The 26,027-nt window shown below is 35.2% G+C and overlaps 1 protein-coding gene across 13 annotated transcripts; it reads right to left on the bottom strand.

The window, feature by feature from the left end:
- Nucleotides 1-1,109: 1,109 nt before the first annotated feature.
- On the bottom strand, nucleotides 1,110-22,615 carry MESK2 (misexpression suppressor of KSR 2). Of its 13 annotated transcripts, XR_016178430.1 has the most exons (12): nucleotides 22,194-22,614; nucleotides 18,937-19,315; nucleotides 18,399-18,500; nucleotides 17,407-17,460; nucleotides 11,715-11,923; nucleotides 11,292-11,412; nucleotides 10,137-10,425; nucleotides 9,047-9,316; nucleotides 8,641-8,725; nucleotides 6,108-6,228; nucleotides 5,401-5,489; nucleotides 4,727-4,927 (listed from the first exon to the last, which is right to left on the bottom strand). XR_016178430.1 is itself a non-coding variant. In XM_089178055.1 (11 exons), the coding sequence occupies exons 2-11, from the start codon at nucleotides 19,149-19,151 to the stop codon at nucleotides 4,782-4,784; spliced, it is 1,536 nt and encodes a 511-aa protein (XP_089034181.1). In that variant the 5' UTR covers nucleotides 19,152-19,315; nucleotides 22,194-22,615; the 3' UTR covers nucleotides 1,110-4,781. The 13 variants fall into 13 exon arrangements, 7 of the variants coding, with proteins under 7 accessions (XP_089034181.1, XP_015185374.1, XP_015185378.1 ...); XM_089178055.1 differs by lacking the exon at nucleotides 5,401-5,489 and having other exon boundaries at nucleotides 1,110-4,927; nucleotides 6,184-6,228; nucleotides 22,194-22,615; XR_016178428.1 differs by having other exon boundaries at nucleotides 5,401-6,228.
- Between the last annotated feature and the right edge of the window lie 3,412 nt (nucleotides 22,616-26,027).

The raw sequence follows: 26,027 nt of genomic DNA, 5'->3' as shown, positions 1-26,027 counted from the left end.
CGTACGATGCCGTCGATTCCTCGAAGACGCGTCTTGTTTTATCGTCGCAAAAATCGCTCAAGGAAACAGGTTTTCTCGTCATTGAAACGCGTACGCGATCGACCGATGTACCTATGTACGTGAGATACCTCCTATGCGAGAAAACTCTTTGCGCAATTTCGTAAATAACTAGGAATTAACGAACACCTGCACGAAACAAGAATAACAAATCTTGATTTCAAAGAATATTAATGCTTTTTCCAACAACAAATTACAATAAATATTTGAAATTCACTGAATACTGAATCGATTGATTAAACCAACAAAAAAAAGCCATATGTTTATTTAAATCATTTCGTTTTTGATTTTGCATTAACTATTATTCTGTTTATTAATCATTTAAAAAAAGTTAATAAATTATTATTTTAAAGTAACAGTAGTTTAAGTGCGTAGAATGCAAATATATTACTCGTGGTTTTAATCTTTCCACACGAGTGACCGAACGGGTGTTTGAAATGTTGTAATGGGTTAAAAGTAGTCGTGAGAAAATTGACGGGAAGTGTAGTCCTACCAGGTTTACTCTTTATCGGTTTTAACACTTTTTTTTTTATCTCGATTATGTATATGTAAGAAGGTGCGTAAGTAGAAGTGGTATTTTCATATCACCATGAAACGTATACATTTTATGCATTGCAAATATCTATGACAAGAAAGTTGTTCATTTTATTAACGCATTTTCTATGAATAGAAAGATATTAGAGAATAACAATTTTAGTTCCTATTTTGTAAAATAATCACAAAACGCAATTCAGGCTCTGGACAGTAAATGGAAACGAAATTTTACAAAAATCAACATTTATTGTGTTAAATAATAAAAGCAGTTTATATATAATTGATGCTAAAATTAGGATGTTTCGTTCCACAAAGAGCTGATTATACCGGCACTCGAATCCACAGGTTTTCACATGGATGACAATTATAGTTGAAACTAGTACCGAAATATTTCAAAAGAGATTAGTAAAAAATGTTCACTTTGCTTACCGTCGTAAATGTATATATCAATTGAAGATAAAATATAAAATATAAGAGGAGGAACATCGAGCAGTTTTATATAGTAGAAATAATAAATATTTGCTTTTGAATTGATTTATTATAAATAACAAGATGTATTTGTTCAGTGCGCACGTGTTTTTTTAATCAGTATAACGTATTTTATATGTATTCAAGCTCCGCGTCTAACAATAAGTAGAGTTTGCTCTTACTGTGCTATATTTCATTTACGCCCCGTACTCAGTACGCCTCGTGCTACGTTAGGTAGAGTATAGCGTGAACAAAAATAAAAAAAATAAAATAAAATAATACAAGAAAAATCGAGAAATTGTAAGTACGGAAATTTAATTGAGATAAAGAAAAAAATACAGAAACGAAGGAAAAGAAAAAAAACCATTTGATTTGAAATATTGAATCTCGTCGCGCGTTGAACGTATTGACGGATGAAAACGATAGATCCTATGAATAGGCAGACGTCTTTGTATATTTTATTTTCGGTCCTTCTTTTTCCAATCCGAATTCATTTAATTATATGCGAGTTAAAATCTCGTGTAACATGATAAAAATTAATATCGATACGATTTGTCGTGACGCACGTAAAAATGAATAAGTATGTATACCGATATTTAATGCAAAAAGGAAACATTTTTTTTTTCTATCTTCCTATTGTTTCGTTCAATTTCACATACGAAAAGGGGAAGAGGTGGGTGGGTGGATCGTCGTTTACAATTTGATATACCATACGTTACTGATATGCACTTTGAGAAGATTTTCTCGACAAAGAATCGTATCGTTAAAAGATCGTACCGACAATCGAAAATTCAAAGTGTATTTAGCGTTCACCAAATTCTTCTTCGTCGATATGTTTAATCGAATGCAGGTATTTATATATATATATATATATATATATATTGATTTTGTTAGTTCTAATCGTAATTTCGAATGATCCAATCTAGTACGCAATTAACCTAACAGTCGGCTTGAATCTCTGATAAAGAATAATGAGAAATAACACGAAAATTTAGGGTATATACGTATATTATTGGCGGTGTATCGATGGTCCTTAAAGGCTACGTTATTTTTACTTACTTAGAGCTTTTCACGTTAGCAGCTTTTTTTAATGCGTGCATTCTGCATCCTTTTCAATTCTCACGAATCGAGCCACGAACTTCTGTAATATTAAGCTAATTTGCTATTATATTCGCGACAGTCTAAACAACGCGTCATAGATATACATACATCTATTATACATATATCCGGTTTTTCATTACAAACTTTCTCATCTACATAGAGCGACTAAGTCTTATCTTCGAAATCTTTGTGTAATTAATTTTCAGACATTTTTCTCGTTTCTTTGCGCTTTGACGATTTCAAAGGGAGGAAGAAAAATTAAAAGAAAAATATATATATATTATTTTCCCTAAACTTATTTTCACCGGTCAATAATAACAACTCAATTTATAACAAGATATAAAGAATAAAGATAAAAATTGGCCATTTATTGTTTCTTCATTTCGTTAAAAGTGAGATGTTATCGCAATAGTGAACGCACAAAGATACGAGAAAATCTGATACGAAGAATAGTCTCATCACATATAAAACTAAAGGCGGGGTGGAACTTTCGAAAACTACGTAGTACAACATCATGTAGCAGGCACGTCTTATCATATCACGCTAGAGGCTTGAAAGAGCCTGGTAGAACCATGCGGATGTAATAAACCAGATCTTTTTGACTTATTTATTTACTTTAGAGACTACCTATCTAATATTTTCTTCTACTATAGATTTCTTCTTTTTTTTTTCTTTTTCTACACGTACACGCTGGCACTCGAACACATTGTCGATCATTCATTGCCATAATTTGTTGTCTTCTATGTGTATCTATATACACTTTGAAATAATAAAAAACGAACAGTGCGAACAGCGCAAGAACGCAAATATAATTTAGGCGTTCTTTCTCTTTCTTTTTCTCTCTCTCTCTCTCTCCCTCTCTCTCCCTCTCTCTCTCTACAACAATTCTTTGTAGAAAGGGAAAAAGGATCAATCCAAAATTTCTTTCGAGAACAGATAGCAGCATATAAATTCTACAACGATTTGTTCTCGAAAAAATTTTTCTGTAAAACTTCAAAATTTGTATCCTGGCTTATCTGCACCTAAATCGTAGGTCCTTCGATTTCATCTTTAGGCCAATAAACCACGTCCCCCTCTTCCTTCCTTCCCCCTGCTAGGACACTTCATGGCATTAACAGAGACGATCTAATTAGCAACATCATCAACTGAAATGTTCTTACTATCATCGCCGAAACTTTACATTTGCACGTAAATATCACATCTTCATTTGTTTTGTTCTCTTTCTTCTGAAAAAAATCGATAGACGACACAGTGTGTTTGTTGATTAATTTCAGTCACGGATAAACACGATTTTCTCCGTTTTTTAATTCATTTTCCGCGCAATGCTACCGTATAATTTCTTCTACTTTTTGTTCATTTCATTAAATTTTTTTGATTTCTTTTTACACTTGTATATTTATTTGGTGTGTGTGTGTGTGTGTGTGTTTGCGTGTGTGTATATAATTAATTATTAATAGTGCTTTATGGGATGAAAGAAGTATCGTATTTCGAGTTTTTGCCTTTTTTTGTGTGTATCTGCATAAAAATTCACCTCCGATCGTAAATGTTGGCATAATTTATGAAGACAACGTTACAAAAGAAAATTTATTCGTTCTCTTGTCCCGATATGTACGCCAAAGTAATATTTCAGTTCAATTTTTTTTCCCCTCAACGGTTGGTAAAATTATTCTCGTTTAAAAAATTGCAAATTCGTTGTGTGTTTGAGGATTTGCAAAGAAAATTATTCTATCCTCTGGATTATTCATGAACGTGTTCGATGATGGTTTTTTTTTACTGATTGACAATTTTCTTTTTAAAAAATCTCGTGTCTCGCGATATTATCGTCATTGTATGTTTTTTTTTTTTTTTTTTTTTTTTTTTTTTATTAACGACGACCAACAATGAGCGTTGTCGACTTATCGCAAATGTGTGGTGTGCATGTGTGTTTTCGTTCATTTTTCTAAAGGCGTCGTAAAATTGTATTAATACAAATGTTTTTCGTTTTAAAAGCACCGTTAAAATTATTTAATATCAATTTTAAAATTATACGAACTGGTAAACTCGTTAATTAGTTTTTCTCTTTTTTTTTTTTTGTTATCCTCCTTAACATTAGAAAATTTGTGATAAGTCACGTTTTAAAAATGCAACGACATTCGAGAAATGACTCGTAATATATATTTTTCTCTCTCTTTCTCTCTCTCTATTTTTCTTTATCTTCCTTTTATCCGTTTTGCTTCTTTCTTTATTTTGTAAAACAACACAGTTTCGCACATCACAGTTATATCAAGTAATTTTCTTTATATACGATAAAAATTTGACAAAAAAAAAAAAAAAGAAAAAAATCAATCGTAAGAATATAAAAGCGAAAGCAAACAAAAGAATAATAATAATAATAATAAAATGTAATATATAAACTGAAATCGCAGTTGAAGAAGAATAATTAGTGCGATATCAGCTCGAAGGGGGTAAATTAAAAACGAATGTGTTACGACGATCGTTGCTCCGACGAAACCTTGAAAATTATTTCTAGTCGTCGTGTCGTCTGATCTATCGTATAGATTAGGTAAGTCTTATAATTAAAGAAAAATTCAATAGGGGGTTGGTGGTGGTGGTGGTGGTGGTTGAGATTCATCGAGAAACATTTAACAAACAACCGCTTCCGATATAGGATTCTCAGTGATGTGTATAGTCGCTGTAGGCCAATCGATTTTCTTGCTGCAAACATGATTCAGTCCTTCCAGAGAAGCCAATCTATAGTCGGCCATCTTCAATGGCGAAAGTGGGGCCACTGAAATAGAAAAATCAATGGAAATGTTTTAAGTCATCTTTATCATTACGTTGATACTTTGTTTTTTTTTTTGGTTGCTCCTCATGAGAACACCACTGCTTTTAGTAATCCGATCAGCCATGACTCGCGCGTTCTCTTTCCTTGTTCGAATACATAAGAGATATACGCGTAAGAAATAATTATCGATCAAAAAACAAAAGGGAAAAAAAATCAAAGTGGCAAGCACGCATGCAATGTAAAAGTAGAGAGTTGAGTGTATCGTTGCTGTTCATCGTATATATATAGTGTTGCGTTTTTCGCGTTTACAGGTATTTTTATTTTGTATTGCGCGGGCGTGTGTTGTGCTTGTATAATTGTATACTGTGTATGTTTGTATGTTTGCATGTGTGGTTGTGTGCTTGTGTGTGTGTGTGTGTGTGTGTGCATACAGCAGGACACAATGTGATTTTGCACAAATGGAAATATTCTACTACCCAGATGCGGTGTTCTTTCTTTCAGAGATTAAGATTATTCCGAGGTCCTACCATCGGTATGTGCCGCTACAACAAGAGACGCTTTTTCTCTGTACAACATAAAAATTCTAATTTACAAATCACCTGCACGAGAAGATAGCGCAAAAGGTCGATTGCTGCCACTTTTTGTGACGTAACACGATTGTACAGAATTTTGATTTATCGAACATCGGTAAGAAATTTTCTCTCTTATCGACCATCGATAAATGTTCCGATCGAACAAGCGAATTCGGTGAATAGAAAGTTCATTTTCTGTAGATCTCATTGTTTATAATTACTTCAACATTTTCTTGTAGTTTAAAAAAAAAAAATCATGAGAATAATTCAAGAGGAGTTTGTTTTTTTCCCTCGCGAATTCGCTCGCGAGAAATAATCTCAACAATTATGGCGATAAAGTAGAATAGATTAACGCATATTATTATAGGACGGAGAAGGAATGTCGAGTTTGGCAATATAAAAAAAGCTAGTTAAATAGATGCTATCGTAAAAAGTAGTAGCGTGATACTCAAAAGAAAGTTGGTAGTTAGTTATCGATCTTTCACCGATTCTCTCCCGTCAAACGCAGCCCAGGTTCCCAAATTCGTTATCCAAAATATAATAATCGCCAATTAATCTCTTTTGTTTTTTCTTTATTATACTTTCCGATAAAAGTTGAAATTCCGACTTACTTAACACATAGATGTGGCCTAATTGACCAACTGCGCGCTCGACTCCTTGCGGCCTTCAATTCCTAATTACAATTACCTTCGGGTGTTGTCGGCGTCATGGGCTTCCGCGAGGATCTCACCGCTAAAAGGCATAAGAGAACAAAGTCGTTTAAATGTCTAAATTATCATAATCATTAAAAAGCTATTACTAGCATGAAATCAATTTCCAAAAATTGACTTCACGCAAAAGCAGAGCAAGCTAGATTCTTCGTTTGGCTCGTGTCTATTAACGATATGTATTCATCTACGTGTACAAAATATTCAACAAATTTACGAATCGTAGTATGTTAAAAGATGGACACAAACCACGACGAAGAAATGCGTCTTTATTTTTTTTGTTTGTTCTTTTTACCTAAATTTCAATATATATATTTATTTAGAAACATTGTAAGTACTATTTCTACTAAAAGTGTTTAAATCAATCAAGAAGGCGCATTATAGAGCTTTCGCGATCTTAGCGAAAATTAAAGAGAAGAAAATTAAGCGAAAAAGCATAAACTAAACTATCATCTAATTCTGCTTAGATCTGATATAATAAATACGTACCCCTCGATCGTTCCGAGACGCGTGGGAAATAAAGGCGCAAGTCGGTGAACAAGTACTTTTTTCATTTGCCTTTCGTTTCTCTTTTTTTTATTTTATTTTATATATATATATATTTTTTTTAATTTTTTTTTTCATTCCTTTTTAAATAACCTCACAGAAAAGAAAATGATAATGGTGGTGAGAGACGCAAAAACGAATTCACTTGAATCTTTCCTTTTTAAATACTCTTTTATTTATCAAGTCGAAGCCGGTGATTAACCGGGACAGTAGTACATGATCAAGGATCTAGTTGGATCTTGGTATTTCCTTCAAAATCATGCGATATCAATCAAGGACATTGTTGACCGAACGATTTCTTTTTTTTTTCGATTATTTTGACAAACGATAAAGGCATTCACATAAGCATTTTCTAATTTTCCCAATTAGCCGCGAAATTGGCATGCTTTTAATATTTCATAAAACACGAAGATCCAAGCGCGATGGACAATCCCGTCATTGGTACAACATGAAACCTCTAGGCGATTTATAATAGCGAAAATCGTAACAACAACAATAATTAACGACGATGACGATCATGACAATGATGGCGATGAAGACGATGACAGAGATAATCAATCGAGATTGGCATTAACAACAGCTTGGCTGTTGTTATTGGATAGCGCATTCGCACATTTCTTAATATTGCATAATTCATCATATTCAAACTCTAATTATTTTCTATTTGCTTGCTTTACGCGTACGCTATCCATTTAAATATGATTAGAAAGAATTAATGGTATTATTATACCGATAAATAAAAAAGAAAAAAGATTTTTTTTTAACTATGAGATAAAAAAGCTGCGACGTGTTTTGTGATAGGTGCTGCTAGTTGTTACAGCGATCAAAAAGCCAAAAAACGGAAGAAGAAATTGGAACGTTGCTCGTTTTTTTTTTTCACAACTTTTGCTTACACGCGAATCCTGCGTTCTTTTTTTTCTTTTCTTTTTTTTTTGCACTTGCAAAAGCAAGTATTCAAACGGAATCAAAATTCTACTAAACAAGGACAGATCGTCGTCGAACTTTACGCTTTAAAATTCTTCCTAAGGACATTTTGTTTTTGAAAAATTAGTGAAGCATTGTTACCTTGAGAAATTTTCTAGATTTTAACGAGCTTAAATTATTTGTTATTTTTTAATTGTTGGCATTTACGTGGACAAATTGAAAAAGTTATGTTCGTATTCTAAAAGCGTAAGTTCGTTTGTCAACGATCTTTGAATTATTCGAAAAAACGCGTCAGTAAAGGATAATTATTAATGTTTGATATCGTTAATAGGATTTACTATGTATCTATAGTACAACACTACTCAGTTTAGGCCAAATGTTACTAATAATAGCGATACGATGTGATCTATACCGATCGATAGGGGCCACAAACTTAGAACTACGAATATTCGCGAACTAACTTCCCTCTCTTGAGAATACATTTCCGAATAAGTATTTGTTTAAGCAAATACGGGACCATCTGGTTTATACAAAAGAACAAGAAAATAAAAAAAATAAAATAAAATAAAAGAATAAGAAAGAATTCGATTGATGCCGTATGGGCGTATACGATTATACATATACATATGTATGTATGTATGCATGTATGTGTTGTTTGTACGAGCTATTTACAGAAACTCCCGATCGATATTTTTGAGTGCGCCTTGAAAAAAAAGGGAGTCCCTCGGAAGTTTCTCGATCCTTTGCGAGTGTGTGTGTCTCCGCGTTCTGTTCTCGTGGGGCAGTAAAATGCAGGTAACAGGCAAATATTTTCCCCGCTACCAGACGGTCACGTGCAATTCACCTATGAAGTATGCCTGCGCGTGTGCGGTAGTACGGTCGAATGGATGAAGATCGATGAGGATTACCGATTGATATTCTTGTTAATATTAATTCTAACTTGGTTTTCGCAACGGCACTCACTTACCATATCCTTCGCCTTGAAGAAACAGTCGAAATGCCTCGCTTACTTTGCCCGGTTGTTCCTCGAGGACCATACCGCAATCGGAGATCTGAAAAATTGTAGATATTAATCATTTGATCGAATAAACAATGCTTAGAAAAGAAATCCAAAGTGAAAGTAAAATCGATACGAGTCGACTTTAAATGAGAAACAAACAAGTTGTGTACAATTACGTATGTACGTAGTAGAGAACCATCACTACGGGGTTACGACGAGCTTGCGGTTTAAATGGATTTCGCTTAACGGTATGCTACACTGGAGAAAGAGACCAAACTGCTGGAATTCGGCTAGCCTCGGATAAAGGCACTTGCTCCAGATTCGAAAGCCGGAAAGCCGATTATTCGATGCGTTAGGACTCTAGAATTCTCACCTTCATCCAGGTGCTGTTCGTTGGATCTAACCGTCCATTTAACGTGACCGTATCGTCCACGTGCGGACTCAGAGCACCCGTGATGTTCATGACTGGTACGCTAAGCGTAAGACCTTCCTTCTTGCGTGTAGGATCCAGTTCTCTGGTGATGTTCAAATCAGTACGTCGCAGATAACTGTCGATGAACAATGCTAGATTTATCGGATTAACGCGATGTCCGAAATAATTCCTGTACACTTGAACGAGATCGTGGTTTCTTTCTTCCGTACCCTGAAAGAACACAAAAAAACAACATTCAATTTACAATTCTTTATAATTATCCAATCTTTGGATCCCGGAACTGGATCGTCAAACTTTTCGGTTTTTGGGGGGGGGGAGGGGGAAGGTTTCTCTTCTCCGTTCCATAAAAAGTAAAGTAAAAAAGTAAAGTTGAAAGAGAGAATGGAGAAACCGTCATTAAGAGTAAGTAAAAAATGGAACGGAGAAATCTTTGGTAAAAAGGACTACTCCCATTGAATTAACTTTCGAATTTGACTTAATGATCATCATGAAAATGAGTTTCTGAGTTTCTCTTCGATTATGTACAGAAGAAAAAGAGAATTTGTCTTTCTTGTTGTTCTTTTTCTTGTTGAGTAAATATATCTGCACTGTACGTTATACCCGGTAAACCTATTAAGAAGCTACGTGTTGCATAATAAGGGCGGTGAAATTGCCGCTGACGCGCTAATCCAATTTTCTCGCCTCGCATAGATGCGTTCACGAGCGAATGCCGTTGAAGGAGAGCTCGAAGCTTTGTCGTCTATAATTCTTTGTACGCTTTCACCCGAACCTCGTCCGCTTGATCGACTCGATGGAGCATCGAGCGTTTCAGTTTACTCAAATGGTACGCGTGTCTATCGAATAAATCTTTCATGGAGAAGTTTCGCTATAAATGACCACGCTATTACTACGACAAATATACCTCTTGCATTGCGAACGAGTTATTTTAAACGAGATTACCTACTAAGAGTATTGATGCACTTCGTCTTCATGGATGCGTAATTCGCAATTGTTAATTAACAAGTTCATGATATTCATGTATCAATCTTACCCTGCCAAAATGATGCCACATCAGATAATCAAGGACGCTTTGCGTCATTCCTTGTGACCTCAGATGACGAACGTTGAGCTTCTGGTAACCCCATTCGATCCATCCTGCTTGCGTAGATACGCAATTGATCAGGCACAGTGCATTGACCTTTTCTGGATGTGCAAGTGCAAATCTAGCCAATATATTGGCACCCGCACCAACTCCAAAACCAATGACAGATCTTAAGCCAAAATGACCAAGAACAAAAAGCAGCTGTTCTGCTAATTCCTCCATGGACGGATAAATGTAACTATACAGAAAAAAAGATCAACTTTAAGATCATTTATCTAATAAATTGTTAACAAATTTGAAATAAAAATATCTTTTAACTTTATATTATAATGAAAGTTTTCGAAGAAAAGTAATACAATTAAATCATCATATACGTTCTCATTGAACTTGACACGCGAATGAGAATGCGCAGAACGTAGTAATAGGTAAAATTACTTCTCCTCTAGCACACAGCATTGCTCGTTACATCATTTTCTATCTCGTTCATTCACTATATTATTGTTACAATTTACGCAACTCAATCATTTTCTTCTTATTCAATAGATATTCAAATAATAATGTTTCTCTTTGTAGCTTTATATTTCCAATAATAATTATTGAATCCTTATAATGTAAAGAAACGGAAGAAATCTAAAGAACATTGCGAATGACTTTAATGGAAAAGGAAACCGAAAGCAGGCTTCGTACTTCGAGGCTTCGATTAATTAGAACGTTGATGGGTTCATTGATTTTGGCGTTAATTAATTTCCCTACCCAGTGATACCATTTAAACTATTCACAAATATAAGGGTCATGTTGCCAAGTAGAATAGAAAATATGTAAGCATGTGTATAAACACCAGCCAGAGGTATTTTCCATCGCGAATCGTACATGCGATAATCCGTTTTTAATTAGTGACCTCGTTAGCACCGACAAGAGACTTTGTGGTTTTCGGTGTGTACGTGGTGGGTGTGGTGGATGTTCCCGTGAAACGTACCGTGAATATTACTTTTTATGCTATACGTAGAAGACGTAGAATAGTTATAAGTTTCTTTGACCAAACGAGTTTTTCATTATAATAGTAGCTATGTCTGTGTAGTATATGTTATATACATGGATACTTACTCCTCCGGAAACGCCGGGGCATTTTCTTCTTGACCAGGGGCATTGACGTGATAGACGCAAAAATTTTCAAGGAGAACACGCATATCGATGTAATTGAAGAACGCCTGGAAGCTCGAGATATCTACAAAATAACGACATTTTTATATTAATACGATGAAACCATTTTATTGGTAATCATTTCTCTTATATCGGGGCTGGTTGTAAAAAGAAAAATAATTACATTATTTTGAAAAATCGTTTATACTACAAAGTTGCAAAGTTAGAGTCCTTGGAAAGTTACTAGGGGTAATTGCGATATATCACACGCGAACTTGTAAGACGGTAGAAATATTGATTCACTTGCAAGATGCCTTCATTTATTATTATTATTTTTGAATTTAAGTGAGTTAACCTTTTAAAATGTAAATTTTCATTGATACTTACAATTAAGGCCTAAATCGTGATAAGTAAGAATCGCTGGTTTCGACTGGTTTCCTTGTACGGCAACAAGCAGACTACCTTTGTCCAGTTCTACTCTTTCCTCTCGTACAGAACTATCGTCTCTCGACAAATACCTCAGCGCCGGAAATTGTAACTGAATATTCTTCAGCTCGATATCGTCCATACTATCTCGCATGCACGAAGGCATCGTGCTAAGCATGAGGAAAAAAACTCTCTTGATTATTAAAGTTTCAATAAATGAATTTTTTTTTTTTTTTTTTTTTTTTGGTCGTTTCTTGTGTACGCCCTTTTTCTTTTTTACAGAGAAGACAAAGGAATATATTTTCACGCTCGTAATCCAGAGATTTATTTTTTCATTAAATTTTTCTATTCTTCTCGATGTAAAAGAAAAGAAGATTAAATTAAACTTTTTTCTTTTTGTTTTCTCCAATATAAATTCGCAGTTGAAAAAAGAGTAAAAAAAAGTCGCCCTTTTGGTGTATTAAATGTGTATTAAATTAAATGTCATAATGATTTTAACGAAACACTTTGTAGTGAAGTACGCTGGGAAAAAGGTATTTTAGATAATCGATATTATATGCACACCTCTCGTGTACAATTCCGTTATTCCAATTGATTTTATTGATAATACGGAAATATTATAATGCATATATACAGACGGACTTTCTCATTCATATTAAATTAAAATAATAAACATATATCTCATTCCATATGTAAATATGGAACTATCATAGAGATAAGATAGCAAACGTTGGGGAAAAAATGCAACGCGTACTTTTCGATTGTTTTTTTAACACGTTCGTCGCCATGGCACCGTATACGGTGACGCTCTTCTTATTGAAGTTATAGTATTTTTCATTGGAAAAACTTATCACATTTTCCATTTCGAAACAAAATTATTATAAAAAAATAAATTATTGTAAATAAAAGATATTTTTATATTTTATTATTTTCGATAAATAAAATATAATATAATAATATAACCACATAATACTCTCGAGTTTCATTGTTGATATTTCTACTTATCGCTTGTTTACGTTACGGCGCGCTGACAGTCGAATTTTGGGCCTGACGACGAACGTGTTAACCGTTAATAGTTAAAGTATATACCCATTAGATTTGACTAGAGATACTTTAATTCGTAAGCTCTTATAGTTTCCAAGTAGAGTTCGCAAGATTCTAACCGTGCACCATGAAAGTGCACTTTAAACGAAGCCGCGCGTGTGCAATTGACGCACGCAGTATGTACCCAGCAAAATTATTACTCGCTGAATTACTGGCCTCGTTGTATAACGAGTAGTTTCTCGTCAAGAAGGGGGTTCCTTTTTACGTTAATTTTCGTTTTTTACCATTCACATTTTCCACGTTTTAATTTGGTCAGTATTTTCACGGAATCGTTTTATGAAACAAAAGGTACAAATAAAATCAACGAGGAGTCAGAATTAAAAGCTTTTCCAAAGTCCCTATCGTGAATGCATACGTGAATGAGAATACGTTTTTTTTACTATAAAAAAAAAACCATCTTGACGCGTAATATTCATTTAATATAGAAGTTCGAATGTGTCTATTGTAGATAATAAGTTTCGTCTGATCTTTTTATGATATCGATCAAAGACCACGCCCTGTTGGAACGAAGTAAGTTCAAACAAAACGCATTGGAAAGAATTATTTTCAAAATGAGTATATCATTTATTTTAGAATTGATGTGATCTATGACAAAATTCTTATCACGTTATTAAAAATGAACATACGAACATTTCAATAATTGGCAACATTCGTCAAAATTTATGTAGCGTTTTTGAAGTCTCTTTTATTTTTTTTTTTTTGGTCGCTTAACCTCGATATAATTAATTTAAAAAACTGTTGAATAATACTTTGAAGGTACAAACGTACAAACCAGAAAAAATTCTTGTCTCGTTGGAAATACGAGAGAGAAAATGACAAAAAAAATAGAAAATATAATCTTCTATGTTTGTCGGAAAATATCAAAGGGTAAGGATAATCATATAGCAGAAGAGAAAATATTGTTATTCTCGTAAAAGTGAACAAATTGTTTCAAAGGTCTATTACGTTGTAACATTGTTCTTTTTTAAGGCCCTTATATAAACTGAACAGACAAAGCTCGGAAGGAAAAAACCACATCGTCCATTCTCTTTTATGTCTCGGAGGAGAAACATTTGTTCTCTTTGCTGTCTACTTTATTAAATATCTTGTCTGATTAAACGCTCAAGTGTAAGTTATTTTTTTTAAAACCTTATCGCGCATGTACGCCTTTTAATTGTATTTTCTTGCGTTATATAGCGAATAGTTTTTTTTTTTTTTAATCGTCGATTATCTTTTGCGTCAGTTATTAATCAATCAGTTAACATTTAATTGAAATTTGTCGTACATAAATGTACTCTTGTATTTTCTTTTTTTTTTTTTTTACAATTAAGTTATACAAATTATTCGAAAATGGTTAGTTTCGTGTTGAAAGATAGAAGCAGACGAAGCAAAGGAAACGCTGATATCGCGTTGTGGTTACTACACAACCCGCAAATCGATATATCCATAAAGAGAACTGCATTGTGTCTACTTACGAACACGGAAATTCTAATCTGGAACACGAAGCTCGTAAAAGAAAACCATTAGAGCTTTAGATTTTATTTTTAATAATCTAATTGTAAATGTTGTTGCAATTGCTTGTAACCACGTAATTGAATAAAATACAATTGTCTATTAACACTTTCGTACATTTCTCTAGAGAAATTATAAAGTAATTGATATTTTTATTATTCTTCTCGTGTGTTCTCTTGGTATCAGGGAGAAAAGATGAAGAACAAAGTAATTGAAGTTCGTTAACATTCCAAGCACTATCAAACGGGGTACATGCGTAAGTACTTTTCCGTATCTCGGACACGTCAGACTCTCATTTCCGGTCAAAGTTAAATCCGGTTTGTATTCCATCTACCAATTTTATAACGTCGATGATAACGTGTAAATGACGACGTATACAAGATATCAACTGTCCTATTACATGAAATTGCTATTATTTCTTCTTCTGACACATTTTCCTTCCTAAATTTGAAAGTATTAAAAAAAAGAAAAAAGAGAGAAAAGGATTGGGAAGATTATATAAATCACGAGAAACAGATGGGTGGCTATAGAAACACACACGATATTCCGTAATTTGATATCCCCGTTGGTATCCTTTTTATCGATCGATTAACTGGACTTGATTTTTTGTGGTTTTATTATACCACCACCTCCACCACCACCACCACCGACGACGACGACGTAAAGTCGCTAAAGTAAAACGACGCTGGTGAAGAAGGGGGATCGATTTACATCCTGTTTTATCCTGTAGCGTTCGTATTTTCCTCCGAAATAAGTAAGATCAAGAGGAACAAAGAAATAGTTCATGCACGCATGCATAAAACACAAAGGATGTACGACATATATATATATTATACATATGTACATAAGTACACGTATGTATAGTTCGTTCAAGAAAAGCCATACTACATTCCAATCGCGACAGTTTCATTGAATTTTTTTTTTGTTCCTTTCTATTTTTTTTTTTTCGAACGGGGCAATCGAATAAATATGATGCATCAAGCAAATGCAATTTTAACGAAGGTCAAACAAAGAGCGAATATTTCAACAAGGGATACAAAAGATACGAAAAGAAGCTAGCTGGAAAGAAAGGGTGAGAAAGAGAGAAATCATTCGAATTTATAATATAAGAACGATTGCAATTATGCATCTCGTACTTTTAAGTATAAATTCTATGCTTTCGTTTACCTCCGTCATCATCGGTCAGCTGTTCTCCTTTTCTTCTATTTATCCGCAGTATATTTCATGACAATATAATTGACAATTTACGTAGCCCCAATTTGTACCAATGATTGGTATCATCTAAAAAACCTATGTTTTTTTTTGTGTGCAATTTATTACCAAATTAATAATAGCCAATTGGTTGATGGCTAACATAACGATTAAAACGATATTTATAATTTATAATTGTTGTTGAGTTCAATAAAAATGCAGCAATAATCTTCAATAAAGAATTTTAATGAATAATTCAAAAGGAGAGTCATTCGACCGGTCCGTGATACGTTTAGCGTTAAATGACACGTTCTTCTCAAGGTTTAGTTTTAATTCAACAAAATGACTCGTACGATCCTGGACTCTCGTAGTAAGCGACTCACGACATATAATGTCCATAAAGAGATATCTGGATCAAGGACGTCTCCTCGATAATATCAATTGCTACGGTACCCAAGTATTTTCTTTTCTTATATATTTTTTTTATTATTTGTTCATTTTTTTCTCTTTTCTTTCACCTCTCTCTCTCTCTCTCTCTCTCTCTCGTAGAATATTGATTTGTTCTGATTAATGGACGTATTTTTATACAATTTTAGGAAAAGATTAAATGTTAAAAATTTGTGTGACGTAAAAGAAGAAGAAGAAGAAGAAGAAGAAGAAGAAGAAGAAACTATCGATCGAGTCGACCGTGGAAAAACATAAATCAAGCTAAGCTTTGAAGAAAGATAGAAAGAGAAAGCTCGTGGCAACGATTGCAGGTGGAATGATGGCTTCTCGCCAAATTCCATTAAACCAATTTTCGGTAGAAAGTAGAACGAACGACGACCAGACGTGACGATATCTCCTATGTTTTTGTCAAATAAACAAGGTAATAAAAAAGAAAGGTTCTTCCCCATCATTTGAAGAACTTGTAGTATTCACCGAGGTGAAGTAAAAAAAAAAATGTCTCGTTAACATGACTCCTAAAATCAACTTAAACTTTTATTATTTATGATCGTTCGATATCGTGAAGCGAATCTTTTTGGCACTATGCCAGATGTGCACGATGGAATTTAAAAATCATTCAAGTGTACTTTAATCCGTGATCCGTGAATGTCAGAACTGCATTGAAATGGAAGAAAGGAAGGAAGGAAAACGTATCATTGAGTATATCAATGAAATTGGAAATTGTTCTTAATACTCGTCAAGTTTAAAAGGGTCTAAGAGCAAAGCAATTAAAACGATTGACTCTTAACGAGTTTCATAGTAGAAAATATTAGTTTATAACCTTCGTTGAGATCGTCTTTAATTGTATCAACGACGAAACGTGTCCATAAATGAAATATTACAATTTATCGGTGACAAAGATGCGTCGTATGAGATAGTGCGTGCCGATCGATCGGTAACTCGTTAACGAGTAGGCTATAATAATAAATCTTCGTATTGTCTCCGACGTCATCCATTGTCGACACTAAATTAAAATAAGTCAGAATACAAAAGTGCTTTGTTAAAGTTGCTTCGTAATAAGATCAAACATCTCGTTGTTACCTAAAGTTTATAATTCTTATACAGATTGAACGAAATTTTGGTTAAATCTGTAAATATATATTAAAATCTCACAATTAGAATCGAACGAAATCGAAAGTAGATGATGATAAATTTCACGCTTGTTTTTCTTACTATATATATGTATACACTTACTGGCAACCCCGGAACTAAAGCTACTCATATTCTATTGATGATTTTCGAACTAAGCCAAAGAGCAAAAATGAATAAGAGCAAGAAGAAGAAAGTATATACCTAATATATGGGGATACTTTTAACAACTACTAGGGGGGAGGCTGAACAAATCCATTCTCTCGTCGTTCCTTTTTCACGTGGAACTTACCCCAAAAGTGCAGTTTTCTCGGCTGTGGCGGCGGTCGGCATCTTGTTTCTGTCCCTAAAACAAAATGGCGGCAAATAATATCACACACGCCCTGTGGCCCCAGCGATTTTTCTCACGTCATTTTCGTCTCGTCGATCACACACAAATCACAAAGCACAATCGACTAAATTTCATAACGGGGTTGGGGGACCTTTACAATTGGACAATCTAATAATTGGAAACTTTGTACGATATCGTTTCTTTTACTCTCTTAAAACTATGGGAACGTTGATCTATCGTGTCAATTGGAAATAATTTACTAGGTCGATCGATAGAACTTGGGAAATGTTAAAGGACGTTGGAACGGACCAGATGAAAAGTTTAATGCAACGTTGACCGAGTTCCAAACGAACGTGACTGAAAATGTTAAATGGAAACTCATTTGAAAACTAACTTAAGACGTCCGATTAAAAACTTAATAATCAAAATAATGGTAGTTTCGAGAGTAAAAATAACGTTGTCGTAGGTTGATCTTGAAGTGAAGATCTTCGACCACGCCTCGATCTTTCGAGCCGATCACCTGGAGTCCCTCGAAGCGAGGAGCCGGTTCCGCAACGTGTTTTCTCGTTTCCGTCGCGCGTCACGGAAAGTCGCGCTGACGCAACTCGAGCGTTGCAAGGACAAAGGAAAAAGGGGATAATATATTTGTGATAATTGTGCTTCACCATGGAAAAACAACGACAACCATATAACAACATTTCGTGCAAAGGTAAAAATATTAAAAAAAAAAAAAGAAAAGGAGAGTACAATGAAAGCAAGCCTTAAAAAAGCTCTACACAAATTGGAGTACACAAAAAAAAAATCAATAAATGAACAATGACAATTAGAATGAGAGTGAATATGAATATTATGGTTCATGCATAAACGTGCATCATTCGAGGTGTCGACTAAAGCATATTTAAAACAAGAAGCTTCGTGTTTTCTCTGTTCGATTCGCGTGATGCACGGCTTACCTCGTGGCCTGCTTTTCTAGTTGAGGTCGATCAATAGTCGCGGTAGCAACTTCCGGTCCTAAACTCCGACCATCCGTAATAGCCAAAGTCCCATTGCTCGAACTTTAAGCATTAGACCGAGAGTATTTGATTATCGCGCGAACGAGCTTGGCTGCTTTCGAGATTCCTCGTCTTTCCATTCCAATAAATCAAACAATTCCAACAATTCGATATAAAAGACGACGAACGGAGTACGATAGAAAATGAAGTCAAGTCAGAAACTGACGACGAGTATAATAGACAAAAAAAAAAGCAATGTAAGATATCTTTAGATGTCTTCGACCTCGAACCACTTTGAAGACACTCTCGTGGAGAGTGTTGTTTTCTTATGAAAGCAATCGATCGATAAGAAGAAGGCAACAAAAAAAAAAAGATATTCTCCGTAAGACGGCTTTTACTAGCACCTGTTCGGCGATTACCATCAGCCGTCACCAGCACCACCACCCGTTACCAGCACCACCCGCCACCATGTAGGCCCTGTAATCTCGCATGAAATTACCTTGATACGATCGATACGCTCTCTCGTCGATCCTCGATCAATGGATCCTTTTTCCTGATCTCCACTTTAGGGGAAGCGAAGCTGAAAGCCTTCTTGACGCTCTCGAGAACGCTTTGGCCGGTGCTCTGGGTCTGGTCGACGATCGTCGTGCTTTTGTAAACGTCTTCGCCCAGGTCGCCTAAGGACCTGTACGAAGCGCCAATACCTGCCGGCATGGCGTTCCTCGCCACGTTTCCTCACCCACGATGACAACTGGTCTCCTTCGAAAAATGAGCCGCTTGCTCGCTCCCAAAGTCTTCCTCGAAGAGTAGCTTCCTCTCCCTTCCCCTCCCCTCGCCTCGCCTCGCTTCGCCCGCCTCGCCAACTTTCCTCTTCTTTGCTGCTTGACGATAGGGGATAGGCGTGCCCCGCGAAGCCAATATGCCAATTTCGTACGTCAATAAGGCAAACGAACGAAGGCAAAGGAACAAAAGAAAGAAGAACCAAGATAAGGAGGAAACGTCATTATCGTGCTTCGGACTTATTCTCGGGGCATCAACGAATAATTATCATTTATATAAGATAATACACAAATATTTCATGATAAGCGGACATTCTTCCTTTGGTATATACGCGCGATGCAACGAAAATAGGTTCTAGCACGAATTCAACAAAGGCTAGAACGAAATAAAAAAAATAAAAACAAGATAGAAAAGTAAGGGACATATATATAGATGCATGAGACGGTGCAAAGACAGCATGCAGAAAAGACTCATTGATCTCATCGTGACTGTGATAATACACACATTTAGATAGAACTATGCGCGGCAGCATGCTGACTGCAATGTATCTCTCTCTCTCTTTCTCACCGTGCTTTCATACGTGTGTGTCTTTATGCGTGTATGCATATATATATCTATGTATACGTAATAAATAGGTCTATCGCGTAGTATAAAATGTAACGATACACAACATGCTAATTGTAAGAGACAAAAACAATGACAATGTGATGTGGATTTGCATCGAGATCCTTTTTTTTTTATAAACACGTTTTGTTTGTTTATTTGTTTTTTTTGGTCTTTTTTTTTATCAAATCACCGATAAACGTGCATGAAATATAATATTTATAAGCGATCGCATGCGAAATAAAAGTTGAAATATTAATACGCGTTAATCAATCGATCGATTCATCCATCTCGATCTTCTTCGATCTAAATAAAAATCTATTTTTTAATCGTTTATATTATAAATATTGTTTATTACGATACGAAAATAGAAAATATTACGTCTACTTCGTCGATATTAACGGTTCATTTTATAAAAGTTAACGGCTCTCGCATGATGGTGTCTCGAACAAATGGAGAACAAAGTGGTCGTTCTCGAGTACGTCAAATAAATCGATCGTTCTTCCTGTCTCGTCATATTGAACATTTTATTATACATTTTTATCAGTTAAATACCAAAGAAAGAATTACGTTCGTTTGTTCGTTTGACGCGACAATTTTTTATCGTTCAAATTCACACGTAATAAAATAATAACGACGAAATTCTAAATTATAATTTATCACATATAGTGCAGTCTTTAATTTCAAAAATGAAAGAGATCATTCGGAAGAAACTTGTGATTAATTAAGACAGAAATAAAGAACCAATTATATTCCCATAGACTACCTTAGGGAGGTCCCTACTTTATTAAAGTTACAAAGTTCATTTCAAAGAAATCTATCTACAGTGTTGATTAGTTTACCTTAATATTTCTCTGTTATAACGAATGATACTGTTAATAATTTTGTCTAATTGTATTGTTCCGTTGAATCGAAGTATTTACAAAATAAGATGCGATAAAAAAAAGACATTAAAATTGATTAGAACTTGGGCAACATACTATACACATAATCGATTTTACAATTAGTCAAAAAGTAATTATACGCATATTGTAGTATTTTTGTGGTTTAAAACTTGACGAGAGTAAAAAATAAAATATAAAATAAAAGTAGGTTATATACTTCTTGGATAAAAACGAACGAACGAACGGTTTAATGCTTCTCATCGATCTCTTTAGGGAACACGAAGGCGTCTCGATGTCGACGTAATAGACGACATAACTAGAACAACCAACATCTAGCCTCGATCTTTCTTTCATAACGAGTAAGTAGATATCTAAAATTTTCTTCTAAATCGGAGAAGACGAGAAGGAAAAAAGAAATAAAAAAGGAAACTTTATGACACGTTCGAGTTTATCTCTTTTTATCGGTATCAATAAAAACGTGTAAAATAAAACAGTTTACATATCACAAGAAACGCATCTCTCTCAATTAATCTAAGACAGGTGCAATGAATTCTTTTAGAATGAAAAAAAAAGTCTGCAGGAATGTTTTTAAGTAAAATCAACTGCAGTTCTCACAGAGTTGGACGTCATCGATGGAAATTGTTGAGTCGCACGCACGAGCAAGGAAAATCGATCGGGATGGTTCTGTGAGAGCGCAATTTTGATAAAACGAATGATCTTAAATACATTTTCTTTATCAATAAAATTGCAATTTTCCTTGAACGTAATTAAAAGTACCGCGCGAACAGCCGATGACACCGAGTTTATAATTTTACATAAAAACAAAGCGATTGCTTTGTTTCATTTAACATTAGAGGAATATTTGTAATAAGAAATATTATTGGTTTATATTTGAGCATTAAATTTGTTCAATTCGATTTGATTGATAAGAAATAAAGAAAGTAAGTAGTCTGGTTTTTGACGGGACAGGAAACAGATCGATCTAGCTTGACTCGGCCTTTGCTTGGCAGCGCCTCCACCACCAGAACCGACGTCAGACGGCGTCATAATAATAATCATCCGACGACGATGTAACGGCATCGTCATCACCGTCATCGTCGTCATCGTCGTCGTCGTCGTCGTCGTCGTTGTCGTTGTCGTTGTCGTTGTCGTTGTCGTTGTCGTTGTCGTTGTTGCCATCCTCGTCGTTATCTATTATACTTTACGACCTAGTACCGCCCTAACACCGACCTACTATTGTACTAATCGTGACCTACCTACGATCATTTTAATCTTCAATTTTTTTTCTTAACAAAGCAAAAAGTTACACGCGATATTTTAATGTCATAAGAAAAGTTAAAAGTACGATCTATCGTGTATATCTCATGTCGGTGAGTTAGTTCAAGGATCGATCGCTTCGAGATTACTTTTTCTTTTATATTTTGTTGTTGTTTCTTTCGAAATCGTAAAAGGCAGACTACCACCATCACCGAGGACGACGATGACTCACCTAGTCCTGCTACGCGATTCTCGCCGCTGAATACTGGTATTGCTGAAGAAGAGTTGCAGTTTTCCTTTAGCTTCTTGATATACTTAGCGATCGAATAAATAGACAGTAGTATATAATAAGTAAGTGTAGTAGACTATGAGACAACGATGACCAAAAGACCCTTCCTTCTCTTCTTTTCTTCTTCTTCTTCTTCGTCCCCTTTCGTTATTTCCTTTCCACTCGACCTAGCTAGACGACTACTCGACTGAATAAACAAAGATGGAGACTCCCTTTGTACTACTTCTCTTTTTCCCCTTTTATATCCACGTACTACTGTATTAGGGAACGTACCCGCAAACGAAACTGACGAACCGAAACGTGTTCCCGTAGGCACCGCACGGTCACTATTGGCTTGATCTTACGGCTTCGACCATGGACTGGTCAATGAAATGCGCGTCTTCTGGTGCGCGGTATGCACCGGATCGAACCGGTTATGGGCCGCCTCTCGACATCTGCCCATTCATACGAGAACCTCATTTTATTCGCTAGCTAATACTAACGATAATACTCTACCTACTTTAGATTTCAAGACCAATCCTTCTCCTCGATCTATTTCTAAACAACATATCCAGCGAGCACTTGGACAATCCTATCGACATATGTGTTTTCAGATTTTCGTCGATATTGTAGGAAACTTTGTTTCTCTCTTCTTATCGATCGAGAGTAAGTCACCAAAATGAACATTCATCTATGCTAACATTAATTTTTTATCATTTTAACAAAATTTAACATCTATGTTTGATCTACGATCGAATTATTTGTTTGATCTTTGAGATATTGTCTTATCGAACAAAAAGTTTTTCGCAGAAACGTATAATACCTTTTGCATGATCATTAAAATATGATGCTTGATCTAATCAAATTCAAATAAAGTGATAAAGCAAAGCAAATATTCTCGACTGCATGTAGGATTATTCAAATTAATTGCTTTCTCTTTATTTTTTTTATCAACACTGGCCTAGCATAGAAATACGTCAAAGATATTTTTGTCAAACACATTTTTCGATTGAAAATAATTTGAAAAAGTGGCTTAGGTAAGACTAAGCTGTGTTATATGATACATTCTCAGGTATGACCGAACAAACAAACAATAAAGCGATGTTGTAAACGGAGCCAACATTTCGGAGACGATGAGTGCTCGGTTAAGGGTGCAACTAAGGGTTTCTCTTTCTCCCTTACTCTCAATAACATCCCTCTGTAGAGTACTTGCGTTTGAGCAAGCTGCTACGACACAAAGGTAAACGAGAATACCTTCTCTCTCTCTCTCTCTCTCTCTCTCTCTCTCTCTCTCTCTCTAGGCCCTGACCAGTGTGTCTGAGGTAATCCTCCCCGGAGATTACTTGGAGACTAGCGTACCTTTATTTATGTTCGGTTAAAAGGATTTTAATACACGTCCTAGGATCGTCAAGTGTAATAATTTATAAGGACAGGCAAGACGTTAAAGGCAACATGGCACCAATCAACGAGGATGTCATCTTGTTACACAAAATTCCCATAGACATCAAAATACAATTCTATTTTTCTATTCTAATAAGCTAATCTCTTACTATTCAGGATTATATCTATTACTATTGGACTCAGTTCTGACGAGCTTTGACAAAGATGCCCTCCCTTTTTACTTTCGAAACACGAAGGGATACGTCTGCTTGTCTGTTCGTCTGTCTATCTACTTACGAGCTTTCTCTTTTTTAAACTTCCTTCCTTCCTTCAATCCATTTTTTACGAGCAAACACGATGCGATTTTCTGTTAACCGAGAAACTCTTACAATGAGACAACTTGGAGAACGTAAAGTTGTAAATATTAATTTTCCTTCTTTTCTCTCTTTTTTCTTTTTCTTTTTTTTCCTATAAATTTTATTTGGAAAAGCACGGTATGAAAATTGTTCGTATGTATGCACTCACGTACGTCACCGACCTCCCATAAATCTGAAGCTGCGATAAGAGGGCGAAAGCAATCGATAAGAGCAAACCTCACACGAACCATCTTTCTCGAGCAATACCTGCTATTCTAACATAGGTATACACTTCCGTAGTCTAGGTTCAACGTGAGTTGATTCAGTTCCGATTATTTTTCTACCGCAAGAAAGAATCACGACTGTGTGTTTTATCATCTTCCCTTCTTGCACCAACTATTATTTCTCTAGCCCTCTTCCTCATTATCTACACTTCCTTATATATATATATAAATCTAACGAAGAGTTGGATAGAAAATTGTAGGTTCGTTTCCGCGTATAATGAATTTGCCTCATAGATGATACTACTAGCAATTAACTTCCAAATAAATAAGTGAAAATGATTGAAATGCGATAAGGATGTACTACTATCCCGTAAAGTGCTTTCTCCTTGAAAAGGTGATCAGTCTGCGGCATTTCGTGTAATTATTTCAACCTAATGGGAAGGGCTGGTGTTCGGTTAAATGTCACAGAGAGCTAAGATTACCTTCGTTTGGAGAATATGCAATAATTAGGTGTGATGGTAGTAAGAACAGTGTGCATTATGCCATCCTAAATTACTATACATGATAAGAGTAACTGTACTTAGTTACACGCACTTGGGAGATTAATTACATTTGAAATGATGACGACAGATTCGCAGATCTCCTTGAATAAAATATCTATTTTTATTAGAATCAAATAGCTCGTTTTCCCCTATTCAGGGTAAACCACGAACTTTCGGTAGTAACAATCCGATCGGAAATATTTTTATCAAGTATAACATGGTTTTTCAAAATTGTTGTGGTTTTTTTTTTTTTGTAAAAGTTTCGGTTATTCGCATAAATTTGTTCACTATCAGCAATTGATGGCAGGCAGACAGGCAGGCAGGCAGGCAGGCAGGCGAGGATTTTTGATCCTCGTGTAAAGAGATATAAAGTAACTCTCAGAGGTGGAACGTGCCAAGCACAAGGGTGTAGATTCAGTGTTTCCGGTCAAAGAGCACCGGTTTACGATATCGTGATCGATAGGGAAACATCTAAGAAAGATATCGAAGGAAAAAAAGATGAAAGATGCGACGGATGTGAGGGAAGATGTAAAAGAAACGAAGCAAGACGAGAAACGTTTCGAGATCCTTTTACGAGACTCGGTTATGCGAGGTGCGAGCGAACACGAACCTGAAACGAGCAAGACCGAGTCGTGCTACCTATCTTCCTTCCTTTCTTCCTTCCTTTCTTCCTTCCTTTCTTCCTTCCTTTCTTCCTTCCTTCCCTTCTTTCCTCTCTACACCTTTATAATCTTCATCCCGAAACGATATGTATTCATGTATATATATATATAGATATGCGCGGTATTTCTCTCGCAAGTACATCCATCATAAAAATGTATATTTATGCGTACTTCCGTTACCTTGCAACAAGAGTATACATATGTATATTGTTACGACATGCCAACTCCCGAGTTCTCTTTCTCTCGTTCCTTCTGTAAGGTCTCAGTTACCTTAAATTTACTTCAGCCATGGGATACTCATGGAATACGAAAGATACTCTGCAATAGTACTATAAGAGTAGGTATCTCGTACTTTTTCAACATCTTTCTCTTCTTTATGCCTAGAAAAGTGTTCGAATCGCATGATCTAAGCTTTTATTTTCTTAAATGATATTTTCTTGAAGAAACACTTTTTTACTACTGTCACTTGCACGGAAAATATTATACGTATTAGTGGAATAACTGAAAGGTTACATTAATTATGTTCATGCAAATAGAACTATCTTGTGGCTCATGACTCGTGGTCAGGATACGACAAAATTTTAATTCAACGTTTTGCGAGATTGCCCTTAACGCGAAAGTTTGTCTCCGCATG

This window comes from Polistes dominula, unplaced genomic scaffold (genome assembly GCF_049000335.1).
Source record: "Polistes dominula isolate Pdom_NZ unplaced genomic scaffold, Pdom_raw_medaka contig_77, whole genome shotgun sequence".
Taxonomy (NCBI): Eukaryota; Metazoa; Arthropoda; class Insecta; order Hymenoptera; family Vespidae; genus Polistes; species Polistes dominula.
The sequence above is the reverse complement of the archived record's forward strand: the minus strand, read 5'-3'. Positions and strand labels throughout refer to the sequence as shown.

Coding starts and splice junctions, on each gene's coding strand:
- MESK2 (XM_089178055.1), bottom strand. CDS start 19,151: ATGCCGGCAGGTATTGGCGCTTCGTACAGGTCCTTAGGCGACCTGGGC. Junction 9,317..10,136: donor TGTGGCATCATTTTGGCAGG/GTAAGATTGATA, acceptor GTGTTCTTTCAG/GGTACGGAAGAAAGAAACCA. Junction 4,928..6,183: donor GACGCCGACAACACCCGAAG/GTAATTGTAATT, acceptor TTTCTATTTCAG/TGGCCCCACTTTCGCCATTG.